The 27,375-nt window shown below is 48.5% G+C and overlaps 1 protein-coding gene across 7 annotated transcripts in view; it reads left to right on the forward strand.

Moving 5' to 3' along the window:
• Positions 1 to 27,375, forward strand: part of UPF3A (UPF3A regulator of nonsense mediated mRNA decay) — a 726,694-nt gene that overhangs the window by 352,922 nt on the left and 346,397 nt on the right. For all 7 annotated transcript variants that reach the window (XM_078657881.1, XM_078657879.1, XM_078657878.1 and 4 more), the window contains one exon: positions 2,823 to 2,980. In XM_078657881.1, the coding sequence (XP_078514007.1) occupies positions 2,823 to 2,980 (158 nt within the window). The remainder of the gene's footprint in view (positions 1 to 2,822; positions 2,981 to 27,375) is intronic.

The following is a 27,375-nucleotide window of genomic DNA, read 5'->3' on the forward strand; positions in this document are numbered from 1 at the left end:
AGTGATGGAATATATCCAATCTAAACCGAGTTAAAACAAACCTATGTCGGACGTTGTACAAAAACCTGAGATATGGTTGCAAGTGATCAATGTCATTGACCCCCAAAGTGTAGAGGAGCTCTGTAGATGCGAGACTAATGCATTTTAGTGTGGTGATGCAGACAACAGCACTAAAATGTGTTATTCGAACCCTTTAAGCGTAGTACTTGGCAGGGCTGGAGTTTCTTTCTCCCTGGCTTAGAGAAATAGTACTCTAGCCCTTCCTTAACCCTGGTAACTAACCCCTTGTCAGCCAACACTGCATGCTACTCTGGATTCTTTTCTTTCTGAGGCAGATTCCTCGCCGTATGCTTTTTGCTCTGGCTTCAGACTGGACCCGTAAACTTTTCAGGTGTACTTTGTGTGGGAAAGTAGGTTCTGCTTCTTATGGTTACCCCCACTTTTTGCTTGATGTTACATTGTTTTTTACTAGTCTGACTGGGATCCTGCTAATCAGGACCCCAGTCTATCTGCTTTCTCCTTAAAATGTCATGCATGTACTTAGGTACACTCCAGATTGGATACTGGGGCACCCTTGTCAGTTCATAGTATATGGTACACATGTACCCAGGGCATAGGTACCCCAGAGGCCTCCCATGGGCTGAATCATGGATTATGCCACCCACGAAAGGCCATGCAAAATGGAAGTACAGGCCTGCCATTGCAGCCAGTGTAAGCTGGTGCCTGCACCACTTACTTTAGATATAGGTTTACTATATCTATAGGTCACTACACTTAAAACATATAAGTCACCCCTATAGCAGGCCTTGACAATCCTGAAGGCAGGGTGCTGGGTTTTCTGTGAGAGGGTGCCCCTGCATGAGCAGAGCCCATCTGCAGCCTTCGGAGACCATTCTCCCGGGCTGTCTGTGACGCAGCCAGACATATGGTAGAGGTGCATTATATCCTCGCGGTAAATGCCATGTCGTGTTTGGTTTCAAACACCCTGGAATCATACCTCCACACCGGTAACCGGTGTGGGTGGTATGATTTCACCCTTCTGAAGTGAGCTTCGTGGGGTCACTGGTCTTCCCGGTACCAGCCTTCTCGACCTGGACAACTCAAAATGGTTGCTGCCGACCAGAGGCACATTTCTGCCATCCTGCTGCTGAGCCAAGCTCAAGCAGGGAAAGGCAGAATAATAGGCATCCTGTCACAGGGAGGTGTGACCACCTCCCAGACAGGATTTAGTGTATTGGGGACGGGTGGGTGCACTTCCAAAGTGCCTGAAAGTCTGCATCTGGGGCACACTTGGTGTCACTGTGCATAGTCCAGTTCAAACCTGTTCTGGGAGCCGTTGGCTCCTGCTCTGGCACGAACCTGGACAAAGGACATGGGAGTAATCTCCCCTCTGTCTTGACCCTCCCCTAGGAGAGTCCCCTGAATCCGTCCAACCCTCTCCGAGGATACATAAGGGCTTACCTGGCTGTATGACCTTAGATTTGAAATGTCCAACCCTCTCCTGTGGATAGATAAGGGTTTACATGGCTGTAGGACCTTAGATGTGACGTGGACAAGATTCTGAACAAGAAACCACTGACCTTCAATTGTCTGGACACTCTGGACTTCGCTGGACATCAACTGGGCCGACTTCATCCCCCTCTCCGTCACTGCATCATCTGTGTCTGTGCAACATACAGGCTCCGTGCAGGACCTGTGGAGCATCAAGGACACTAGAAGTAAAAGACGGATTCCGCTCCCTCACTCCACTAGCATTCGCCTGAACTGGTGTGGGGTTGTGCCACCCATCTCAATCTTACCCCTGAAGTCGACCGACTTCGGAGCTGATTCTGCATCTAGTTCTAACAAAACCTGAGTTTATGGAGCCTTCAAACACGTCATCTCAGATCGAAGAGTTATACGTTGCCAAGCTCTGTCTCTAAGGATCTCTGCCAACACCGTCTGGTGCACCTTCAGTTACCACAGAGCTAAGTAGCCTTCCACCTGAGATACCACCAGCAGGTTCGCCCTAGGCGCTAGCTGGACTCTCCACTTTTACATTTCCTCTTGTTCCCACTCAGCTGTGTACGAGATTTATTTACACCGGTTGCAGGCCTTGTTTGAAAATGTGTTCTTTCTTTTGGCCAGACAGCCCATTTTGGGTAAGTGGTTACAGCCCTTCCCACCCACTGCATTAGAGACATAGGGTCTCATAATGAGGTAACTGGATTTTGGATTGGTAACTCCATCAACTCCCAAACTCCCTTTCCCTCTCCAATATCCCCACACCATACCCCAAAGTGTAGAGGGAATAAGTGGATACATGTTGTTCCCCATTTCTTGTAGAGTATCACCTGGAGTCTGCGGCTGCTTTTAGCAACTGCTGTCTCCAGTTGAGAAACAACAGTTCTGCGGAATGTCACAGATCTTGTAATTCCAACAGGAGCTGGGAATTCTTGTAATTGGAATTCTCTGGGACCACTTCAATCAAGACCTTGGTTTTCTATATGGAAATAGAGGAAATGCTCAGAGACATGTTGCTTGTAAATGTGTAACTACATGATATTGATATACAATCTTTTGACTAGCCATACATCTTGTAAGGAGTTGTCATCATATATGTATGTTTAGATCTTTCAGTGTTGTTTGAAAAATCTTTTTAGCTGAGAACAAACTAATCAATTGGTAAAAATATTGCTCTATGACTTATGTATTTAGGTTGTTTGTGATTTTTTTGACAGCGTATGTAATTGTACCCACATATGCAGAAACTTCATGGTTTTGTAATAGCGCATTTGGAAAAAGATTACAATTTTAATAGGGTTTACATACTTTACTTGCAGCTCTTAAAAAAGTCTGATAGGGGTGATGAGTCATCCACCGAAAAAGCAGATGAGAAAGAAGAATCCGAAATGGACGATTTTAAATGGGAAAAATCTCCGGCATCTGCAATCCTAAAATCCAGACAATCAGGAAGTTGTGTTAAAGATGCCCAAGAAAAGTAAGTCCAATTTTAGTTTAACATTTAACATTTTACCAACATTTGTTTTCCCACGCTTAGTTTTTTTAATGTCTTACCTTTAATAGAATTCCATTCTAGTATATTTTTCAATGTGTTATTACATTCAAGGAGGGCATTGAAGAGCAAGCACAACGTCTTTATTGTTGAAAAATTCAATTGCCAGCTAATGGGTAACCTCTATACACTCTTCTCCAAAACTATGTTTCTGATAGATACATCTGCCAGTGGATTCCTCACCTTGTGAATATCCCCCTGCGCAGCAGCCAATTGGAAACTTTTGTAGCTCTCCACGCCGGCGAGGTCATGGACGACGTCACAGAGGGTACGACTCCGCTGACGTCACTGGATCCATAATAGGGCCTCGTCAGCGTGATGACGTCAGTTCTCTTTTTTCCACGCCGTCGACGCCAACGGTTTCTTGGGACTCTCCATAGTTACATTGTTGTTATTGTTGTTCTTGTCTGTTCTTCTCGTTTCCTTTCGAAGATGTCTGGGAGGAAATCTGGTTTCAAGCCCTGCAGGGAGGGTGGGAAGCAGATGTCCATTACTGATCCGCACGAGGACTGCATATGGTGCTTGTCTTCCGATCACGACGTCGATGGATGTGCGTGTTGCAGGAGGATGACCTCTAAGGCTTTAAAGGAAAGGGAAGCAAAGTTGTTCATTATTAAAATGAAGAAGAGTAAGAAGGCGAGTAAAAGAAGATCGAGGTCGAGGTCGAGATCTCGTTCCGAGTCCAGTTCGGGCTCGAAGTCGGCGTCAGGACATTCAAAGTCGAAGAGGCATAAGAGAAAGAAGTACTCTTCAAGGCGTCACTCTGATAAGGAACCGGCGCCGAAGTCGTCTTCTCCTCGACGTCGCAGTAGTGATGTCGATCCTTCTCATTCAAAACCGGGCTCGCCAGAGAAGGAAGTGTCTCCTGAAGTCGAGGTCTCTCGTTCTCCGACACCGGCACCATCGGATTCGGCCCATTCTTTGGATCCGGGTGAAGCCGAGCCAGAGCAAGAAGATCAGAAGCAGCCTGAAGAGGTTCCTTTGTCGGCGCCGAAGGGCCCGACTCCAGGTACACTGGCTTCGGAGCCGGCGCCGGGAAATTATCCCCCTTTTCCGGCTCCAGGCCAAGACCCATCACACTATCTGAACGCAATGTATGTTGTCTTTGCAAGGGCTATGTACCCTTCTGGTGCACCTGCGGGCCCCATGGGTCCTTTTGCCTTTAATTTGGGTGTCCCTAAGGCATATGCCCAGGCTCCATGTATGCCCTTTCTTCCAGCGACGCCGTCCTGGAATTTTCCGGCGCCGTACCAAGAATCTCCGACGCCGTATCGAGAATCTCCCACGCCGTATCGAGAATCTCCGGCGCCATATCGAGAATATCCGGCGCCGTCTGCTCGTCCTCGTTCGGTGCTAGCTGCGCCGTCGGATCCACGTTCGACGCCGGTTCCGAATCCGATGAAGTCGGTTGTGGATCCATCGACTCCGGTCCCGAGGATCCGCTCCAGAAGGACATGGAGGAAGGTGAACTTCCTGATTCTGAGGACTATTTTGCGGAATTGAAAGATGCAAGTGGTCTTGATGTCTCCCCTGAGTGGGATTTTTCTTCTGGTCCAGATGCTCCTTCTAAGGAGGTTGTCCCATATCACACAGTTGTGAGAAAAGCTGCGGAGTTATTGGACATTAATCTTCCAACCACTGAATTTAAGTCCAATCTATTGACTGAAGTGTTGCATTCTCCTTCCTCTGTGACTGAGCCTTTGTTACCATTTAATGAGGCAATTCTGGAGCCGGTGTTGGAGGTTTGGAAAAATCCTTTATCTGCTCCTGCAGTCTCTAGGACTGTGGCACGGAGATATAGAGTGGCACCGGAGGATCCAGAATTTTTGTCAGCTCACCCTTCACCTGAGAACCTTGTGGTTCAGGCGGCTTGCTCAAAGAAGTTTTCAGGAGCTTTTCCGCAGGTTCCAGCTGACAAGGAATCAAAAAGGATTGACCAGTCCGCTAAGAAGGTGTTCTCATCAGCGAGCATGGCGCTGAAGTCATCAAATGCAACTTGTCTGATGGGAAGGTATATCCATGCCTTGATGGATTCCTCTAAACAGTTGCTGCCAAAACTTTCTGATGATGACAGGAAGAACTTTCAGGAGGTTTTGGATGATACCCAAGCTGCTGCGCGCCAATTCATTCAAAGTGGCCTGGATACAGCTGACTGGGTGGCTAGGATTATGGGTTCTGCAGTGGCTACGAGAAGGGGAGCTTGGTTGAAGTCTTCAGACTTTTCACAAGATGTGCAGGCTACTTTGTTGGACTTACCATTTGACGGTACGGGTCTGTTTGGTAAGAAGGCTGATGCCGCACTTGAAAGATTCAAAGATAGTAAGGCCACAGCAAGATCACTTGGCTTGCAGTCCCAGTCTAGAGGATCCTTTCGTAAATACAGAGGATTCAGGAAGTCATCCTTACGTTCGCAAGGGCAGCCTCGTCAGCAGCAACAGCAGCAGCAATAAAATACGCTGTATAAGTCTTATAGAGGAAGAAACAGAGGTCGTCCACGTGGTAGCCAACCCTCCTCCTCCTCTTCCTCTACCTCTCCTCCTATCACCACAGCAAAGCAGCCCTAGATTCCCCATTCCCAGTCATGTTGGTCCTGTTGGGGGTCGGCTTACCCATTTTCTGCGGGACTGGGAATCGGTCACTACAGACCAATGGGTTCTCAATCTTGTGGCAAATGGGTATGCTCTTCCCTTTAGGGAATTCCCTCCAACTTACCCTCCTTGTCAATGGGCTTGCTCAGAGGAACATCTCCGTCTCCTTCAGGAGGAGGTTCTGTCTTTGTTAAAGAAAGGTGCGATAGAGGTGGTTCCAGAGCAGGAAAGGGGTCAGGGATGCTACTCCCGGTATTTCCTGATTCCCAAGAAGGATGGCAGGCTTCGTCCAATCCTGGATCTCAGGATCTTGAATCTTTATCTGAAACAAGAGAAGTTCAAGATGCTTACCCTTGCGCAGGTTCTTCAGGCGCTGCTGGAAGAAGACTGGATGGTGTCGCTCGACTTGCAGGACGCGTATTTTCACATCCCAATCCTGAAGTCGCACAGGAAGTATCTCCGTTTTACGGTGGGGTCTCAACACTACCAGTTTGCGGTCCTTCCGTTTGGTCTTACTACTGCGCCTCGAGTCTTCACCATGGTGATGGCAGTGGTGGCAGCCCATCTCAGGAGGTTGGGGATTCCTGTATTCCCCTATCTGGACGACTGGCTGATCAAAGCAGAGTCTCCAGAGAAGGTGCTCCATCATCTGCAAGAGACAACTCAGTTGTTGTACAGGTTGGGTTTTTCGATAAATGTACCCAAGTCTCACCTGGTGCCCTCGCAGCGCAACCTGTTTATAGGGGCAGTACTGGACACTACTGTTTGTCGGGCATTCCCTCCTCCTCAAAGGATTCTCGACATTCAGAAATTATTCCTTTGTTTTACAATGGAGCGGTCGTTCCAGTCCTGAAGGTCCTTCGCCTGCTCGGTCTGTTTGCTTCCTGCATTCTGCCAGTCAACCATGCACGCTGGCACATGAGGGCGCTTCAGTGGTGCCTCCGCAGGCAGTGGTATCAGCACAATGGAGATCTCGGGGAGTCTGTGAGGATCTCCAGAGAAACTGCAGCGGATCTGTCTTGGTGGAGCGTGGAGGGCAATCTGTCTCAAGGAAAGCCCTTTCATCTGCCCCCATCAGTTGCCACAGTGATCACAGATGCCTCCACTCTAGGGTGGGGTGCTCATCTGGGAGATCTGGAGATCAAGTGTCTTTGGTCTCCAGAGGAAAGGTTGCTTCACATCAACCTTCTGGAATTGAGGGCGATTTGTTTGGCACTCAAGGCCTTCCTCCCATCCCTTCAGTTGGTTCAGGTCCTGACGGACAACACAACCACGATGTGGTATGACGGACAACACAACCACGATGTGGTATGTCAACAAGCAGGGAGGAGTGGGGTCGCAGTGTCTCTGCAGAGAGGCTCTGCGTCTCTGGTCCTGGGTTCAGGACCACCAGATTTGTCTGATGGCAAATCATCTGGCCGGAGTTCTGAACGTTCGCGCAGACAGTCTCAGTCAGCAGTTCTCAGCCGACCACGAGTGGAGGCTTCACCCAGAGGTGGTTCGTCACGTCTTCCGGACGTGGGGAACTCCTCAGGTGGACCTGTTCGCCACTCACGAGAATGCTCACTGCCCCTCATTCTGCAGTCTCCAGTATCCATTGCAGGGAGCTTTGGGGGACGCGTTTCAGTTGAGTTGGGGCTCACATCTCCTTTACGCGTTTCCTCCCATACCCTTGATTCCTCGGGTTCTGAGGAAGATTCGCCGAGACCGGGCCCAAGTTATATTGGTCACCCCGGATTGGCCAAGAAGGGTGTGGTACACAGATCTGCTCCACCTCTCCTCGTGCCCGCCGCTCGTGTCTCCCTCTCAGGGCGGATCTCCTCTCTCAGATGGAGGGTGCGGTTCTACACCCCCACCTCCAGACCTTACACCTTCATGTCTGGAGATTGAACGGGGCAACCTGAATTCCTTTTCTCTCCTGCCTGATGTGGTGGATGTAATTCTTTCGGCCAGGCGTCTTTCCACCAAGTCCATCTATTCCTATAGGTGGTCCAAATTTGTTTCCTGGTGTGGAGAGAAATCTTTTGACTCCTTGAGAGCTCGTTTGTCTAACATACTTCAGATTGCTCTTTATTTGGCCCAGCAGGGTTTTGCTGTGGCGACTGTAAAGGGTTATTTATCGGCCTTGTCGGCTTTCCTTTGTTTGCTGGACCAGCCGTCATTATTTAAGTCACCTATTGTATTACTCTTTATAAAAGGTCTTACCAGCAAATTCCCTCCAACTCCATTTATTGTGCCGCAATGGGACTTGAATCTTGTCTTGACCTTCTTGATGGGTTCACCCTTTGAATCTTTACACAAGTGTCCCATGAGACTTCTGTCTTTTAAGACGGTCTATCTTGTTGCAATTACCTCGGCAAGGAGGGTAAGTGAGCTTCAAGCTCTTAGTTCGAAACCCCCATTCCTGACCATTCATGCTGAGAGAATGGTACTTAGGACCAGGGCTGCTATTCTGCCTAAGGTGGTAAATCCCTTCCATCTGGGGCAGTCCATTACCCTTCCTACCTTTTATCCTCCCCCTCACCCTTCCAAGGAGGAGGAGCGGCTTCACCGCCTAGACCCTAAGAGGGCGGTGAGTTTCTACCTCGATAGGACTAAATACTATCCTGTGGACGACCAGCTTTTTGTTGGATTTGCTGGCTGTAAGAAGGGGAAAGCGGTGCACAAGCGCACGCTGTCGAGATGGATTATCCTGTGTATAAAGATCTGCTACGCCCTGGCTGCTAAGGAACCTCCAGAGGGTATAAGGGCTCATTCTACTAGAGCAAAGTCATCAACATCTGCTTTGGCTAGAGGTATACCTTTAGAGGATATTTGTAGAGCCGCAACAACGGCCCCTCGCGGCGGGATGCCTGACTTTCACCTTGTGGATACCCTGCTATCTCACAGGGGAATACCAGGAAGGGTTCCCTAAGCAAGCGCCGGGAAACCCACTGCGGGTAGCTGTGCGCTATATAAGCTCAACTACATTTACATTTACAACTTGGGCTTCCCTCCACACGTTTGCGAAGCATTACTGCTTTTGGATACTGAGGTGAGGAGGGACGGCCACTTTGCGCGCTCTGTCCTCCAGGATTTCTTGGTATAGCAGAGTGGACACCCTCCTCCGGGAGTGGGGACTGCTGTGGGATTCTATTCACAAGGTGAGGAATCCCCTGGCAGATGTATCTATCAGAAGAACAAGTTACTTACCTTCGGTAACGCTTTTTCTGGTAGATGCAGTATCTGCCTGTGGATTCCTCACTGACCCACCGGCCTCCCCGTTGTCCACTCTTCTATACCTGCTATGTGTATATTTGAATGTTTTTTTATAATGGATGTATTATATATTCATGCATATTGCATTGTTTTCACACTATGTGTGTTGGTCTGAATACTGTGTACTATCCGCGCGTCAGTTCTTCTTTTTTCCGCGCCAGTTAGCGCAGATCCGAAGAGCAGTACTCCGGTCTTTTGACCAAGTTTTTTGTTAACTCTAACTCTTTCTTCAGGTGCCGGTAGGATGCCCGGGTTTAAGAGTTGCGACGGGTGCGACCGCCTGATGTCGGTCACCGACCACCATCGACTCTGCCTCCGGTGTCTGGGCGCGGACCACGACGTGGAGTCCTGCGTCGACTGCCGGGCCTTGACTAGTAAAGCTAGGCGGGAGCGGTCCCGCAAGCTGCTCGAGCTCCGAGTGTCGGCCCCGCGTCGAGAGCGGTCCCGGTCCGGTTGGAGGTCGAGGGAGCGGTCGAGAGAACGATCGCGGAGCCGCCATGAGCGCTCCGGGAGTCGCCACCATTCCTCCGGTTCATCAGGTAAGCGACACAAGAAGTCGGGGCGTCGTCATCGTACCCCCGACTCCCCCCGACGCCCGCGTGATGCGGCCGGGGGTTCGGGTGGCCCCACCCCCGCGGCCCCGCGTGGGTCGCCGACGCCGTCTGCCCCATACCCGTCGGTCCCTGGGGAAGGCGCGTCGCGCGAGGAGATTGAGGAGTTCCTCATGGCTATGAGGGCGATGTCTCCTCCGGCGGGGTCTACGGCGCCTGCGGGCCCGTCGGTCCCGTCTGGGAGCCCGAGCGGTTCGGGTGCACCTGCCCCGACGCCGCCGGGTGCTCCGGCCCCGGTGCCGCTGGGCCCTTCAGGGTCGTCGCCGGCTGGTCAACCGGCCTCTCCGGCGCCGATTCCATTGGGGCAACCCATGGTGCCGCCTCCGCGCGGCGCCGTGACTCCGCCGTCGGTTCCGGCCGGCGCCGCGCGGCGCCACCCCCGTTCCCTCTCTGACTCCTGACGCGGAGTCGGACCGGCATCGTCCGACGCCGAGTCCGGCGCCGTTGGGGCCCCTTGGCTCCGAGGAGCCGGTCTATATCGTCGACTCCAACTATGGCGATGAGGACGATTATGGAGAGGGTTGGGAGGGGTCTGAGGACCCTTTGTCACGAGCATGCCAGTACGATGTGGACTGGGTGGGTGACTTAGGTGATGCCAGTGGTCTGGACGAGTCGCCCAACCCTGGGTTTGTCTCGCCTTCCCCTGTGGCGTCGGAGGCTGGGGCTGCCTATTCGGTGGTACTGATGAGGGCTGCCAAAGCCTTGAGCCTTGAGCTCCCCGTCGCTAAGGTGAAACCTAACATCCTCACCAAGGTATTTAAACCGCAGTCATGCCCCCAGGAGCCTCTGCTGCCGTTTAATGAAGCCCTGACGGATGTCCTTTTGGGCACCTGGTCCAGGCCCGCTTCCGGTTCACCGGTTGACCGGAACGTTGCCAGGCGTCACCGTCCGTGTTCGAACGACCCTGCCTTCCTTTCCACCCATCCCTCCCCGGAGAGTCTGGTGATCCAAGCCTCCACTTCCCAGTCCGCATTCCCGTCGGCCCCGCCCGATCGGGAATCTAAGCGATATGACCAATTTGGCAAGAAGGTCTTTTCGTCTTTGAGTGCAGGACTGCGGTCTTGCAATACTGCATGTCTCTTGGGCCGCTACACCCACTCTCTGTGGGACACGGTCGCGGAGTGTCTGCCGCAATGCCCGCAGGAGGTGCGGGACAAGCTCAATCAGGCCTTGGTTGAAGGCCGGGACGTGGCGAGGTATTCAATACGGTGTGGTCTTGACACGACCGACTCGCTGGGACGGGCTATGTCCACGACGGTGGCGATTCGTCGCCATGCTTGGCTGAGATCCGCCAACTTCTCGCCGGATGTCCAGAATGCCCTCATGGACATGCCTTTCGATGGCAGTCGCCTGTTCGGTGACAAAGCGGACAACGCGCTTGAGCGCTTCAAGGACTCCAGGGTCACGGCCAAGTCCTTGGGTCTTTCGACCCAGCGCCAGCAGACGGGTTCGTTTCGCCCCTTTCGTGGCCACGGAAGGGGCGGTCCCACACGTGCTGCCAGCCACGCACCGCAGAACGCTCCTCAGCGCGGTGGCGGCCGTGGATTCCGCCGGGGTGGCGGTAGAGGACAGCGGCGAGGTCAGTCCACACCTCCCCCCGCAGCAGCCTCTAAATCTTCCTAGTCCGAGCTTTCAGGCCCATGTGACGCCAGTGGGTGGCAGGGTTCGCCATCACCACTCCGGCTGGCACACGATTACGTCGGACAGGTGGGTGCTGCAGCTCGTCCGAAGGGGCTACTCCCTCCCCTTCGAGTCCACTCCTCCAGCCATGCCACCGCAGAACCACCGCGTGTCGGGGGACCACTTGACACTTCTGCAGGAGGAAGTTACGGCCCTCTTGGCCAAGGGGGCCATCGAGCGCGTTCCTGGGCCAGAAGTAGGGTGTGGTTGCTACTCCCACTACTTTCTGGTACCCAAGAAGGACAAAGGGGGCCTACGTCCTATCTTGGACCTACGGAACGTCAACGGCTTCCTCCGGAAGGAGAAGTTCAAGATGTTGACTTTGGCTCAGGTCTTGGCTGCTCTAGACCCACAAGACTGGATGGTAGCGTTGGACTTGCAGGATGCGTATTTTCACATCCCCGTCCTGCCGGCCCACCGGCGTTACCTGCGGTTCACGGTAGGCCACGGGCACTTTCAGTTTATCGTGCTCCCATTCGGCCTTACCAGCGCCCCACGGGTGTTCACAAAAGTGATGGCGGTGGTCGCAGCTCATCTGCGCCGGTTAGGGGTTTCAGTCTTCCCCTACCTCGACGACTGGTTGTTGAAGGCGGGCTCGCCCCAGACAGTCGTCCACCACCTTCAGATGACGGCAGACCTCCTGCACGAGCTGGGGTTTTCCATCAATGTGCCGAAATCACACCTGTGTCCCTCTCAAAAGCTCCTTTTCATCGGAGCAGTTCTCGACTCGGCGCAGTTTCGGGTTTATCCTCCGGAACGGCGGGTCCGGGATATTCAGGCTCTGATTCCCATCTTTCAGCCGTTGTCCCGGGTTTCGGTCAGGTTGACGCTGCGGCTTCTGGGGCTGATGGCCTCCTGCATCCTTCTGGTGCATCACGCCAGATGGCGGATGCGGGCTCTGCAGTGGGACCTGAAGTTTCAGTGGGCCCAGCATCAGGGCAACCTGTCCGACCATGTCCTGATCTCGGAGGGCACTGCGAGACAGTTGCAGTGGTGGCTTACGGACCGCGATTGGGTCAGGGGCAGATCCCTCTCCCTTCCCCAACCGGAGCACGTAGTTGTGACGGACGCGTCCCTCCAGGGCTGGGGAGGCCACTTGGGAGAGGCGGAGATCAGAGGCATCTGGTCTCCGGCGGAGTCCCGGCTCCATATCAACATGTTGGAGCTGCGGGCGATTCGCCTAGCACTGAAGGCATTCCTCCCCTTTGTCAACGGGAGTGTAGTGCAGGTGTTCACGGACAACACCACCGCCATGTGGTACTGCAACAAACAGGGCGGTGTGGGGTCGTGGACCCTTTGCCAGGAGGCTCTGCGCCTCTGGCAATGGCTGGAATGTCAGGGCGTGACTCTGACGGTTCAACACCTGGCAGGTTCTCTGAACGCCAGGGCGGACGAACTCAGCCGTCGGTGCTCGGTGGATCACGAATGGCGTCTGAACTCGGACGTGGCGAACGGCCTCTTTCAGCAATGGGGAGAGCCTTGGTTAGATCTATTCGCCACAGAAGAGAACGCGCAATGTCATCAGTTCTGCGCGTTGGAGTTTCCAAGACGGCACTCGCTCGGCGACGCCTTTCGGCGCGAGTGGAGTTGTGGTCTGTTGTACGCCTTTCCGCCTATACCACTTCTGCCCAGAGTGCTGAAGAAGATCAGGCGTGACCGGGCCCAAGTTATCCTTGTGGCTCCGGACTGGGCTCGAAGATACTGGTATCCCGAGCTACTCAGCATGTCAGTCGGTCCCTCGATCCGCCTGCCTCTTCAGGAGGACCTTCTGTTGCAGCAGCAGGGGACGGTCCTCCACCCGAACCTGTCCAGCCTCCACCTCCATGCATGGAGATTGAGCGGCGACAGTTGAGGCCATTCGACTTGCCTCCTGAAGTCTGTGATGTGATTCTGGCAGCCAGGCGTCCCTCCACAAAGTCGGTATACGCCTGCCGGTGGAACAGATTTGTGGCATGGTGCACAGCTAAGGCTGTGGATCCCCTTTCTGCCCCTCTTTCCGAGGTTCTCCTCTTCCTTCTTTCTCTTGCCCAGCAGGGCTCTGCTCTGGGCACTATCAAGGGCTACCTTTCTGCCCTTTCCGCCTTCTTAAGGCTACCTGATCAGCCATCTTTATTCAAGTACCCTATTGTACTGAGATTCTTGAAAGGCATCACGCACATGTATCCACCTGTTCCGTTCGTGATGCCTCAGTGGGACTTGAATCTGGTTCTGACATTCTTGATGTGTGCTCCCTTTGAGCCGCTTCATTCCTGTCCTCTCCGTCTTCTCACTTTAAAGACGGCCTTCCTGGTTGCCATCACCTCTGCCAGGAGAGTGAGTGAGCTCCAGGCTCTTTCTGTCAAACCTCCTTTATTGTCAGTTCATCCTGACAAGGTGGTTCTTAGGACTAGACCTTCTTTCCTGCCCAAAGTAGTTTCTGCTTTTCACATCGGGCAGTCCATCACCTTACCCTCCTTCTTCCCGCCTCCGCATCCTTAAAAAGATGAAGAGCGGCTCCATCGTCTGGACCCAAAACGTGCGCTTTCATTTTATATGGATCGCACACGCCAGTTCCGGGTGGATGACCAACTGTTTGTTGGCTACGTGGGTGAGAAGAAGGGAAGGGCGGTACAGAAACGAACCATCTCTCGGTGGGTCGTCCTGTGTATCAAAGCATGCTACTCTTTGGCTCGGAAGGAGCCTCCGGTTGGGCTGAGGGCCCATTCCACTCGGGCCACGGCGGCTACTACTGCCCTGGGCCGGGGAGTCCCTTTGCAGGACATTTGCCAGGCGGCTACGTGGGCCTCGCTGCACACCTTTGCGAGGCATTACTGCCTGGACAGTCAAGTCCGGAGGGACGGCTTCTTTGGCCGTTCGGTCCTCCAGGATTTTCTGGTGTAGGATTGTATTGGTTCGCAGACCCACCGCCGGGGTTGGTATTGCTGGGGTATCTATTCTAAGGTAAGGAATCTAATACTAACCTGTTTCTTTCAGATGAACAAGTTACTTACCTTCGGTAACGATATATCTGTAAGAAACAGTAGTTAGTATTAGATTCCTTACCGCCCCACCCGTCCTCCCCGTTCTGCGACCTGATACCTAGGGTTAAGGACATCCCTTTCAGGGCCCTAGTTTCAAATGGCACCAGTGTTAGTTCTCACATGGCTCTGCGTGTTCTGGCGCGGAAAAGCTGTGTGCAAAGAACTGACGTCAGCGCGCGGAGGCGGCGTCTATATACTCCAGCGACGTCATCACGGCGCACGACGCCGACGACGCGGAGCCGCAGGGGACGCCTGCAGACGACGCCTACCGACGCGCAGGGGTACTGCTACGCAAAAGTTTCCGGATCCAGACTGACGCCTGGGGATATTCTAAGGTAAGGAATCTAATACTAACTACTGTTTCTTACAGATATATCGTTACCGAAGGTAAGTAACTTGTTCACTATGTATACTATTACTGTTTATGTCTGTCCGTCCGTGTGACTCGGGAGCACGGAAGAATAGGGCGGACCTGATGTCATCACGCCGACGATGCCCTATTATCAGCGGGGTCGCGAGCGGAGTCGTACCTTCTGTGACGCCGTCCATGACCTCGCCGGCGTGGAGAGCTACAAAAGTTTCTGATTGGCTGCTGCGCAGGGGGATATTCACAAGGTGAGGAATCCACAGGCAGATACTGTATCTACCATAAAAAGCGTTACCAAAGGTAAGTAACTTGTTCATTTTGCCCCAGCAGTTTTTCTTCATCAATATATAGAGAAACAGAGAAAAAAATGTGTTTTTTGTTTTGCGGATGCTTATACATTTGTGAAGTTGTCTTTTTTCTTGTAGACCACATTGTCTAGCGAGATAGGAAGATAAAAATGTTCTCTTCTTCACCACAGAGAATGTAAATAAGGAATGCACTTTTCTGCTGTAATTTGAGTTTATAGATTTTCATTAACAGACATTTATTTTAGGATATATGACTCTTTGACTGCCCTATTAATGTGTGTTTTTTTGTTAGGTGATAATGTAATTTAAAGCATTCATTTTAAAATTTAAAAAAACCCTGAAATTCACCAGTTGTAGTTATTTGAGCTAATCATAATTTGCGGCCCTGTCATGATGCACTGCTTAGGACCTCAGATATTATATCACTCATGACAAGTTCAATGAAATCATTAATGACATCACGGATGGCATCTCCAATGGCATAATTGACGATAACTCTCACCATATAGCTATTGAATTTACTGTACAAAGCAGTGCAGCCTTTGAAACATGTAAATAACTAATAAATAGCACAGAACAGTGTAAAGTGTGCATTATATAAATATAAGTGCTTATATAAGATAGTTTTATGGCATGAAAAGATATAGTACCTACAACCTACAGCGCTCACCCTTAGCTCTAATTACATATATATTATATGTATATATATTATGTATGCATGTAATGATATTCTGTAGCCATTGGGAGGGGTTCAGTTACCTGTTACAGTAACCAGCATGTTATGAAGTAAACAATTTGCCTCATATGTCATGGCTTAGACAAAGTCTGCAGTGAATAATATTTTTTTAAATACATTTTGCATGGACTAATGTAGGTGGACCAAATTTACTTGACAGGTTGTGACATATATTTGAGTTAAGCACTGCACCAGACCATCATAGTCTTAATAGAATACACTGTGTAACCTTAAGCTTTATGCATTTTAAATATGAGTATGCACATGTTTTCTATTTTATTTTATTTTCTTTCTTTCATTAGTCCTGCATTTATGCACTTGTCAACACTGTTTAACCCCATATGCAACTTTTATGTCTATGGTTGTGTGAGTATACATTACTACTGCCCATGTGTAGGTTATAGTATATGTTACATAGAGTATAAAGTGGTAACCAAAATGGCGCTCCACAGATTGAAAAAGGCTGTTTTTCAGCCAAAACGCATGTCTCTGGGTTGCTGGGTCGTGAAAGGCCTGGCTCATTAAAGTGGATCTATTTCTCCAGTATCTGCGTTCATGGCCTCTTCTTAAGTGTGATGGGAGGAAGTTTGAATATATATATGTATTTACCAGTGGTGGTCGCCAGTGGGAGTTTTTTTTTGTTTGCTAAAGTCTTAGGGACCGGTTGACGAATGTTCACAAAACTTTTCCCTAAAAGTTCAGCCACCTCAGCTCTTTCCTGGAAAGTTTTAGGGCGATCCCAAAAGCGGGGCTGGAAAAATTTGGAGCGGGGTGGTGGTTGGCAAACACATTTTCGATGTTTATTTTCCCATAGGAAAATTAGACACAGGTACAGCCGCAACAGATGAATGGAATCACGCCAAATTTGACAGAAAACAAGATCTTGGTCCAGAAAGCATTCTTTTTGTAATTTTGTGTAATTCTGTTCAGTAGTTTTAGAGAAAGGAATGTTTAAATTATATAGATATTTCACACCGCAGAGCTAACAGATCTAGAGATAATATATGATTGATTGCCATTATGTCCACAAAGATATGATGGCAGCCATTTTAGGACTCAGTTACTTAAACATCTGTTTTCAAAATAAGTAAAAAATAAAATAAAAGGGGGCAGGGTGGCACACCCTGCCTCCCTGGGCCTGATAGACCTGATGAAGGGGGCAGGGTGGGACACCCTGCCTCCCTGGGCCTGATAGACCTGATGAAGAGAGCGGAGTTCGGAGGGATCCCCCATGGCCAAAAACATTAAGAATTTTTTTTACTGCAAATTCACAGATTATCTGTTGTCATTTTTATTTTCTAAAAAAAGCGTGGGCTTGAACACTTTTAGCCCCTTGCCAGCCTGGTGTGGGCCAGGGAGTGGGGATGCCACATAATATTTTAAAAGGAGAGGGGGGCATGCAGCTCCTTCCCCCAAGTCTTATCTAGGCCACGGACACCACATCCCCCAGGGCTGATTGTTTTATAAAGGGGAGGGGGCCTGTGCCCCAAGCCCATTTCCAGACTCCTGGGACCCCAACCAGGGACAGAGTAAAAAGTTATGAGGAAGAGGACTTGCTGTTCTCCTTCACAAGCCTCATTGAGACCCCTGGAGGACTGCATCCTGAGGGGCTGTACATAGAAATTTAGGGGACGGGCATGAGGCCCCCTCACCTCAAGCCATGGTATGACTCTGGGGACACCATCACTTAGTGCTGGCTCAGTTACAATGTCCCCGGGACCCCATACCCAAAGACACTGTTGTTTTCCTGCCCGCCAGACGCAGGCAGGGGCTGCTTGAAGGGAGCCAGCAGAGAGGCGGGGTCCGTGGGAACCAGGACACCCCCCATAAATTCACGGGAATAATAATCCACGAGCCTCCGAACCTGCTCAATTATTCTTCACTGCTTCTAGCAAGAAGCACCCCATAATGCAGTTCATGGGCTGATTTTTCTATTTGTTTCTACTGATGGTGCAATTTGGGCAAGGACACCACCGCCATATTTTGTAAGTGTTGTGGGGTCTGCAGGGAGTGCTTTAACTCCCACAAATACTGTTTTTAAATATTATCAGAGTTAGTACTGTTGTTCTTAAGCTTGGGAATGTAGGGATTCCTTGGGGTTAGTTTTATGACTGCGTTATATGGCTTGAGAAATTTAAAAAAAAGACTGACACGTTTAATATTTTTCATTATAAATTCTTTGTTGAAATGTTCATTGACAAAAGCAATAAGCTTGTTTTTGTACTATATATATATATATCCGATAAGGGGGGTAACCTGGTGATCTGGCCTAAACTAGACTATATTCGGGAGGCAAAGCGCCAACTCGAAGACCCTCTTTGTTACACCATATCATCACAAAAAGAATATGAGAATGCTATCACTAGACTCCACAAGATGTTAAGTCAATGGAAAAGAGAGAGCTTGATTTCATCTGAAGAATACAAATTTATGTACATTAATTTTCCTATCTTGCCCTCTCTTTACCTCATCCCGAAAGTGCATAAGGATGTTCAACCTATACCTGGTAGGCCCATTGTATCGGCCATTGGCAGCGTGGGTGAGAAAGTGGGTGAATATATCGACTTTTTCCTTCAGGATTTTGTGAAACATCTCCCCAGCTTCATCCGAGATACCAGTGACTTTATTACAAAAATTTCTACCATCAAGTGGGACAGTGATATGTGGCTTATCTCTTTAGACGTAGAGGCATTGTATACTAGTATTGACCATTTGCAAGGACTCTCCGCCATACAATATTACCTCTCTAGCAGGCCAATTATGTATTATGAGCACAACAAAGTCATCTTAAGCCTTATAGAATGGTGTCTTTACAATAATTTTTTCTCCTTTGGCAAAGAAATATACAAACAATTGAGGGGAGTGGCGATGGGGGCCTGCTTCTCTCCTAGCTATGCGTGCTTGCACGTTGGCTGGTGGGAGGAGCAGGTCCTCAATGTTCGCCATAAAGCTTGTGTTGATAGACATGTTATGTGCTTATTAAGATATATTGATGATATATTTATTGCCTGGAGAGGTAGTAAAGAGGAAGCCCTTCTGTTTATCAAAGATATCAACAACAATCTATTCAATTTAAACTTCACAGCACATATTGATAAGACCAGAATCCAATTTCTGGATGTTGAAGTGTATGTTGTTGATAATACACTACATACAACACTACATAGAAAACTGACAGCGGGCAATGCTACTTTGCACGCCACAAGCATGCACCCGAGACACACCATTTCAGGAATCCCGTATGGCGAAATTTTGAGACTTAAACGGATTTGTAGCTCCCCAGAAGATTACAACAACTGTGTAGGAGACCTCATGATGAGACTAAGAGCTCGGGGTTATTCGGGCACTATCTTAAAAGCAGCCATGAACAAATCCTTGTCCAGATCGAGGGAAAGTCTCTTTCCAACATCTACGCCTAATACTGAAGATTCCAACATTATCGAGCCCCAGTTGGAATGCCCACGTCTAATTACTACATACAGCAGGGAGGACAGAAAAATTAGAGCCATTTTAAATAAGAATTGGCCAATAGTGTTAAGTGACCCAATACTGAACACTAGATTACCAGCTACCCCTACTGTGACCTTTAGACGGGCCAAAACCATGGGTAACTCTTTGGATAAAACAGCTCCTGAGTTAAAAGTGAAAAAACCTTGGTTGCGTCCAACTAGAGGCTTCTACAGGTGCACGAGCTGTCGGGCTTGCAAATTTGGCACTACAACCACACACTACTCTACCCCTTTTAGCACTATTTCTAAACCTATTACTGGTCATTATACCTGCAGGACAGATCACGCTGTGTATGTCTTGGCATGCACCTGTGGGCTTAGATATGTTGGCAGCACTAAGCTCCAGGTGCATGTCCGGATACTACAGCATCTGCGGGCCATATTACATAGCGACCCAGCATATCCGGTTGCCCGGCATTTCAAACGGGTACACAACAAGGATTTAAAACATCTTAGCTATTTTGTCATCGGAGCTGTACCAGTTTTGAAAAGAGGGGGAGATCAAGAATTACAGCTAAGAAAACTTGAGTCTCGATTTATCCTTGAGCTGGATAGTCGTTGGCCTAATGGGCTCAATAACATTGAAGAAATGCACCATTATCTATAAACATCTAGGTTTTGGGTTGCAATTTCTTAATGAGCCAGTGGGTGTCCTTCTAGTTTTCGGTTCTATATGTGGACTCCGGCCCTCTAGTTAGGTTCCCTATTAGAGGGCACAATATACTGTGTTTCCATTCGTGAGGCCTCATTATGAAGTATTAGTGTAATGTTTGTGTGCCATATGATTTCTGAGCGTTAAGATTTCACTAGTACTGTATTTCATCATATACTTCCTTCCAGATTATCAATATTTTACATATTAGATTCATCCTGACACTAGAGAGTCTAGTCTGTGTTTGCTAGGAAGAGTTGAAATGTACATGCTTGTAAATATTTGTGTATCAATTCGTATGTTTGCTCATTATTATGTATTAATTAATTTTTTGGTATAGGGGTCATTTTTGTATAATATGGATATTTGAGTTTGTTGGCTTTTTGATAAGAGAATGTATTTGTGTATATATATGAAATATGGAATTATTTTTACACATTTTCGTTTTTAAACAATTTTGATATCCACTTTTACCATTAATAACTTTTTAGAGAACCTGTTAGTAAACACAGCTAAGATCTGTGAATCTATGAAATTGAAAAAGTTAATCAATAAGTAGCATTAGGTATCTCTAGTGTTATGGTAACGCGGCTTCTCCTTGCACTTAGCACCTCCTAAATATATTTCCAATTTGATGCACTTTTTTATACACTTATTTGCACTTTAGACTTTCGCTGCTACAATGCATTATTTTGCACACAAAAAGTATATTATAGAATAATTGTGGTTGCCAGATAACCTTTTTACAATGTGATTTTTAGAAGAGAATTGGATTTAACCAGGAATTGCATTGACTCTATGTACTATGTGTGAAAAAAACAAAGAAAGACTAGTGGCGCTAGTATGTTTTCACTATTTGTTGCTCACCGGTGATCACCACTAGGGGGCGGTGATATTGTCACTATAAGCATATAAAAAAGCACTATTACCTTTAAACATGTTGCAGCGTGATCAAGGGCTTTGCAGCTCGAAACGCGTCGCTGGTTCTGTTTTTGGAATAAAACCATCTGTTGCTGACTTTGCTGGTCCGTTCCTCATTTCATGCTGGCGTGGAGGCGGTGTCTGCGAGCGCAGAGCGTGCTGAGGAGGAGCTGTTAATTTCATATATATATATATATATATTCACTGAAAAAAACATAGGTTTCTGGGACGTTATAGTTACAAATTAGCTTTTAAAAAAAACGTTGAAATTCATTGAAAAAAAACGTAGGTTTTATGGACATTATAGTTAGTTGGACATTTCACTCATACAAAACCATAGACATTCCGCTGTTATAGTTAGTTGAGCTAACTATACTCACGCCCCCGCAATGCACTGCTGATGACATCACATATTACATCGTTCATGACATGGTCAGTGGCATCACTGATGACATCACTGATGACATCTCAAATGTGAAATGTCCAACTAACTATAACGTCCCTGAAACCTATGGTTTTTTATGTGAATTTCAAAGGTTTTTTAAATGCTAATTTGTAACTATATCTGTGAATGTGAATGGTTTTTTAAATGCTAATTTCTAACTATGTCTAAAAAAGTAGGACATGTACAGGAAGAGGAAGACAAGAGCAGAAAGAAGTAAGACAAATGCTGAGAGAGTCAACAGAAGTCCAGAAAGACAAAGAAAAGTGCAGGAAGAAGCAAGAGATGTGCAGAAAGAACCTCCAGATGAGCAGAAAGTCCTCCTGTGCCCCTAACGTTTTATTGACGGGTACTGGTGGTAACTGACTCTGACTAACCAGGACCAGATCCAGTGCTATGCTAAAAGACACTTAGAATACAGTGAAAACACCTACATACACTAGGGAACACTATGCATTGGGGTACCCCTGTGATTAGCATGACCTCCTCTGTATTTGCCATGAGTTAGTGCCTGGGTCATTGCTTGAGTACATGGGTACTGAGTGGATGATTAGAGTACTACAAGGAGAGTGCATGGTGAATTTATAAGTGCTTGGGTTTTGGCAGACTGATTGCATTAGTACACGCATGTCACATCAGGCCGCGCCGCCTCCCTTCACCACAGTGCACACTCGCCCCCTATCGGGTTCTAAGTTGGGGGATTAATTCCCCTTGAATCCTGAGGGTCCCTGGGGGCCAACTAGCCCACCAGATACTTCCAGTAACTGCCACAGAGCTGCGTTGCAGAGAGGTGATCTGGGGCCTTGCCCCTTTTTACACCTCTCTGCAACGCAACTCTGTGGAGCTTACTGGACGTACCTGATGGGCTAGTTGACCCTCAGGGACTCTCAGGATTCAAGGTGACAATCCTTCAACTTGTCACATCGGGCCACGCCCCCTCCCTGCACCACTGTGCAAACGCACCCCCTGGTGCATTGTAAATTGGGGGATTAAGTCCCCTTGAGTCCTGAGGGTCCCTGGGGGCCAACTAGCCCACCAGCTACATCCAGAAAGAGCCACAGAGCTGCGTAGCAGAGAGGTGGTCCAAGGCCATGCCCCCTTTTTACACCACTCTGCAACGTAGCTCTGTGGCGCTTTCTGGATGTAGCTGGTGGGCTAGTTGGCCCCCAGGGACCCTCCGGATTCAAGGGGACTTAATCCCCCAACTTGAAACGCGCCACAGGGCGTGTTTGCACACGTGGCCACGCCCCCCTCCCTGCACCACTGTGCAAACGCGCCCCCTGGAGAGTTGTAATTTGGAGGATTACATCCCCTTAAGTCCTGAGGGTCCCCTGCTACAGGAACACGGGATCCCGCTCGGATACTTGCAGCTCGCTATCAGTCTTCCTACTTCGAAATCGAAAACTCACTGCGAGGGAGCACACACGCTCAATTGTTTCACTGCAGCGGCTGGGGGCGGAATCCCATGGGCGGAATTACCCTTTATGAGCTTTACAGAGCTCCGTCTTCACCCGCCGCCAATACTGAGTGACCCACTCACTTTTAAATCAGAACAGATCCGGCAGAAACTCACACACGAGTTTCAGATCGGATCTTGGAGTCCGTGACCTTGACTCCTTTCTTCACCTGGTCTCGAGCCCGGCCGGGTTGGAAATATCACCGGCCTAGCGACCTTTCTTTTTTCACCTGAACATTTACAGCCCTGCGGAGTCGCATTGCTATGCGACGAAACGCATGTCGGATGGCTACAAAGAACATTAAAAGAAGACTTGTTCTAAAGACATTGTGGTTTCTCTGTTGGCAACATATGTATTACTGTGTGTAATTGTGTCCACTTGACACAGAATAGTGAAAGAGACAACTACTAAATTTTGATACTCCTTGGTTGTGTGCATTAGGTTTTCGCTTTCTGTTATGTATACGTATGTTGTTCTTTGAACACAAGCATTCGAGGGGTTAGAGGGCTTATCCCCCCACCTGTGTGCACCAACACTCACCACCAATATCCTTTCTACAATCTTTGCATCCACTTTAGCAGAGCGCCCATTCCCTTCACTAAAAAACCCTTTCTTACAGATATCCCCTTGAGTCCTGATGGTCCCTGTGGGCCAACTAGCCCACCAGGTACCTCCAGTAAGCACCACAGAGCTGCGATGCAGAGAGGTGTAAAAAGGGGCATGGCCTTTGAACAATTGTCTGCAACACAGCTCCCTGGCTCATACTGGAGGTACCTGGTGGGCTAGTTGGCCCCCAGGGACCCTCAGGATTGAAGGAGACTTAATCCCCCAATTTACAATGTGCCGGGGGTGTGTTTGCACACTTGCTATGTCAGACCCTGCCCCCTCCCTGCACCACTGTGCTAACGTGAGGCCTTGTACCACCTCTCTGCAACACATCTCCTTGGCGCTTACTGGAGGTACCTGGTGGGCTAGTTGGCCCCCAGGGACCCTCAGGATTGAAGGAGACTTAATCCCCCAATTTACAATGTGCCTGGGGGTGCGTTTGCACACTTGCTATGTCGGGCCCCGCCCCCTCCCTGCACCACTGTGCTATTGTGCCAAAATTTAAAAAAGAAAAAAAAATTGGGGGACCCCCTGAGCAGGCCTAGGGGGTCAGGGTGTTGCTACCCGGCCCCCTTCTCTTGTTTTATGCCTTGCTTCTCTGTTTTCTAGCGACTCACATCTACCGAGCCACAAGATGGCTGCCAACACCTCCTGGTTTGGAGTGTTGGCAGCCAATCACAGTGAAGCTCGTGTACAGGACTTAGCCTCCGCCCACATATCAAAACCTTTATTTTTCAATTTTCTCAGCAACTACTGAACGGATTTATACCATTTAAACGAAAGGTCACTTTCTGACCCACGCACTACCTTCGTGCCAAATTTGGGGTAACTCCGTTCAGTAGTTTCGGCTGTAGCCTTGCACAAAGTTTCCTATGGGAAAATGTTTTTTTGAAATTCTCAAAAACTACTGAACGGATTTACACCATTTAAAAAAAAGGTCTCTTTCTGAGCCAAGCTCTACCTTTCTGCCAAATTTGGGGTAATTCCGGGCATCAGTTCAGGCTGTAGCTCGTCGCAAAAATTCCTATGTAAATTAACATGGGGTAAACAACTCCAAAGTTATAAGCAAATCAAAAAATGCTTTTCCTATGGAAACTAGGTTATAACTATAACTATATCCAAGTAATCCAAACCAGAGGAATGAAGCAGCCCACCAATTCCGTTACGAGTTATTTAATCGTGAAAAAACAACGTGTTTCAGGCGAGGCGGCCTTTGTCAAGTTGCCCAAGTGGCTCCAGGCAAAACATTAAGTACAGATGGTGTCATAATAGACATGAAAGAGTTACTACAATGTGAAAATGTAGGTCATTGAGTTAGTGTCCTGAAAATAAACATAAATTGTTGCATAACAATTACCATTCCGTAAAATGCGAAACAAATTAAATTGAGTTGAAGCTGGAATGCAGTGCAAATACACCCCCATTGGCAGCATAATCAATACGAGCATGTAAAATAAATCGAAACATTGTCACCTTAATGTTACATGGATTTATACCCAATGTATTTTTTCATTCAATGCAAATGCTAGGTGGATGTTATACATTCCTCAATACATGAAAGCAGAAAAGCACAGTTAATTTACAGCAATTCCGCCATTTGAGCAATCATGATCATGTGACCTTGTCGGTAGAAAAAGAATCTATAAGCATAATACAGATTTGTAGTATAGGGCGGTATTGATTTCTCCGCCACATACAATTTCAATTCATAGAATGGTTGATAGAACAATCAGTCAGTAAAGAAAAAAATAATAAAGCAAAAGCAGAATAATAATGTGCCTAAAACACCAGGATATTATTATAAATTAATACCGATGGCATATGCCACAAGTTGTCCTGGATAGCCAGCTTGGGATAAAAATGTGCATATCAGCATTTTAGTGTTTTCAATATGTGCAATGTGATTGGCGGGCGATTTCATACAGTGCTATTCATCCTATAGCGAATGGTCTCCAGCCAGTCATATAGCAAACCGTAAGCTGTCAAACACACCACATGTGCAGTAAATTCACAGATATGAACACAAAATCAGATTACCTATAAATCATTCCTGAATCGTGGGCCAGTGCCCAGCTAGTGTATGTATGGATCGCCACAGGTCCTGACCATTTATACGTTCACCCAAAAATAAAAAATAGAGATAAGAAACCCTTATCGAAAAGGAGAGAAAACAGAAAAGAAAATGCATCTCAGTATTAATAAACATTACAATAAAAAGGACAAATGTCCTTTTGAGTAATCATGCATGCAGAGGTAGTATAGGAAAATGGGCCATTATGTACCTCTATGTGTGCACAGTTCTTCCTCCCTATTTAGCCCGAAAGGCATCCTGGTATTATCCCTTATTATGGGTGTCTTTCATAGATTCACATGCCTGAATCATTCCCCGTCGTGGAGACGGGAGCCTCTGATCCAGTATTATGGGTGTCTTTCATAGATTCACATGCCTGAATCATTCCCCGTCGTCGAGATGGGAGCCTCCGGTACATAGAAAAGTAATGTCCTATAAACATACACAGAGAAAAGTAGGCCTAAGGGCCTAACCTTAGTAGCCTATCTATGTCCTTTTGTAAAAAGGACCAATCTCCAGAAGGTAGCCAATCAGATACCACCTCCCTCTAGAACCTTCCTGTCAGGAGCCTCAGTCTCTCAGATTTTCTACCGCACGTTGTGCTAGGGAGTCTCCACCTGAGTTCTCCTCAGGTTTCCTAGTTTAATCTCTTTTCCTCAGAAATTGGATATTTCTTTCATTAATCATCAATGGCTGATCAACAGAAGAAGGGTCTCTTCAGAGCTTGCTCTTCTTGTGGTAAGAAGAGGCTCCACGTCGATGACAAGCATGAAACCTGTCTATACTGTCTTTATCCAGACCATTCTCCTAAGGAATGTAGAATTTGTAGAACATTCTCTACAAAAACCCTAAAAGACAGAGAAGGAAGGCTGCTACTCTGGTTGAACAGGCTGAAAACCAGAGACGACCTGGAGTGTTCAGAGGACGCTGAGATGGCTTCAGTTTCCTCTAAATTATCCTTGAAGAGGCCAAGGGTTGCTTCCCCTAGCCCTGCAGACGTTCCTCCTAAAAAGACTATCAAAAAGTCTTCAGAGGCAAAATCTACAACGTCTGACAAGGAGGTTCCTGCCTTCAGGAAGCCTGCGCCGTCGTCGAAGACGATTTCGTCGACGTTTCCCTCAGCGCTGAAGAAAACCGTCTCTACAGTCTATGTTTCTACATCGACGACGGCGTCGTCAGCATCTTCATCGACGACGACGACTACTCCATCGTCGACGGCTGGTAAGCCTGTGTCGTCGATTATTCGCATTAAAAAGCACTCGACGTTGATTAAGATTCCGTCTACGACGTTGACGACGACATCAGCGTCGACGACGAAACCAAAACCGTCGACGCCTGCACCGTCGACGAAGACACCCTCGTCGGCCAGCCGACCGACGACGGTGAAGACATCGACGACGACGACGACACCGTCGTCGAGCGCTCCATCGGCGATGAAGACACCGTCGACGAGCGCACCATCAACGACGGGACCGTCGACGAAGGGACCGTCGACGTAAACACCATCGGCAATCGGAATTCAGTAGTCGACGACACCGTCGACGACGCCGTCGACGACACCACCGTCGATGCTATGGAAACAATCAGACTTGATTTCTCCGTCGTCAGCGGCCAGTCAGCTGTCTTCAATTCCACCAACCAAAAAGAGTACGAAAAATCCAATTACACCAGATTTAACGTCTCCAAGCAGGATGCAAAAATTACCCCCATCTTGTCTGCTGCAAGACGAGGAATCGGATGATGACCAGTACGGTCAGGCCACCAGTCCTTCAGATCTCATAGTCCAGTGCCAAAGCACAGATGAGGATGGCGATGAAGTGGTTTTTACGGAGGAGACTGTACATTCACAGGTCCAGATGCAAGTCGCACCTATGGTATGCCTTCCGGTGTCTATAGTCTCAGACCTACAGTTCTTGATCCAAGACTACAAAAAACGATTTCCTGAATCGACATCGGCCCCTTCAACGGAGAAGGCTCCAGCTACATCTGGACCGACACCATCCCCAAGACCTAGACCGTCACCTTTGGTGATCCGTCAGGAGAGAGAACATATCCCGTCTTCTGACGACGAGGGCGAGGAACCAGAAGAAGGGG

This window comes from Lissotriton helveticus, chromosome 8, assembly GCF_964261635.1.
Source record: "Lissotriton helveticus chromosome 8, aLisHel1.1, whole genome shotgun sequence".
In the NCBI taxonomy this organism is placed as follows: domain Eukaryota; kingdom Metazoa; phylum Chordata; class Amphibia; order Caudata; family Salamandridae; genus Lissotriton; species Lissotriton helveticus.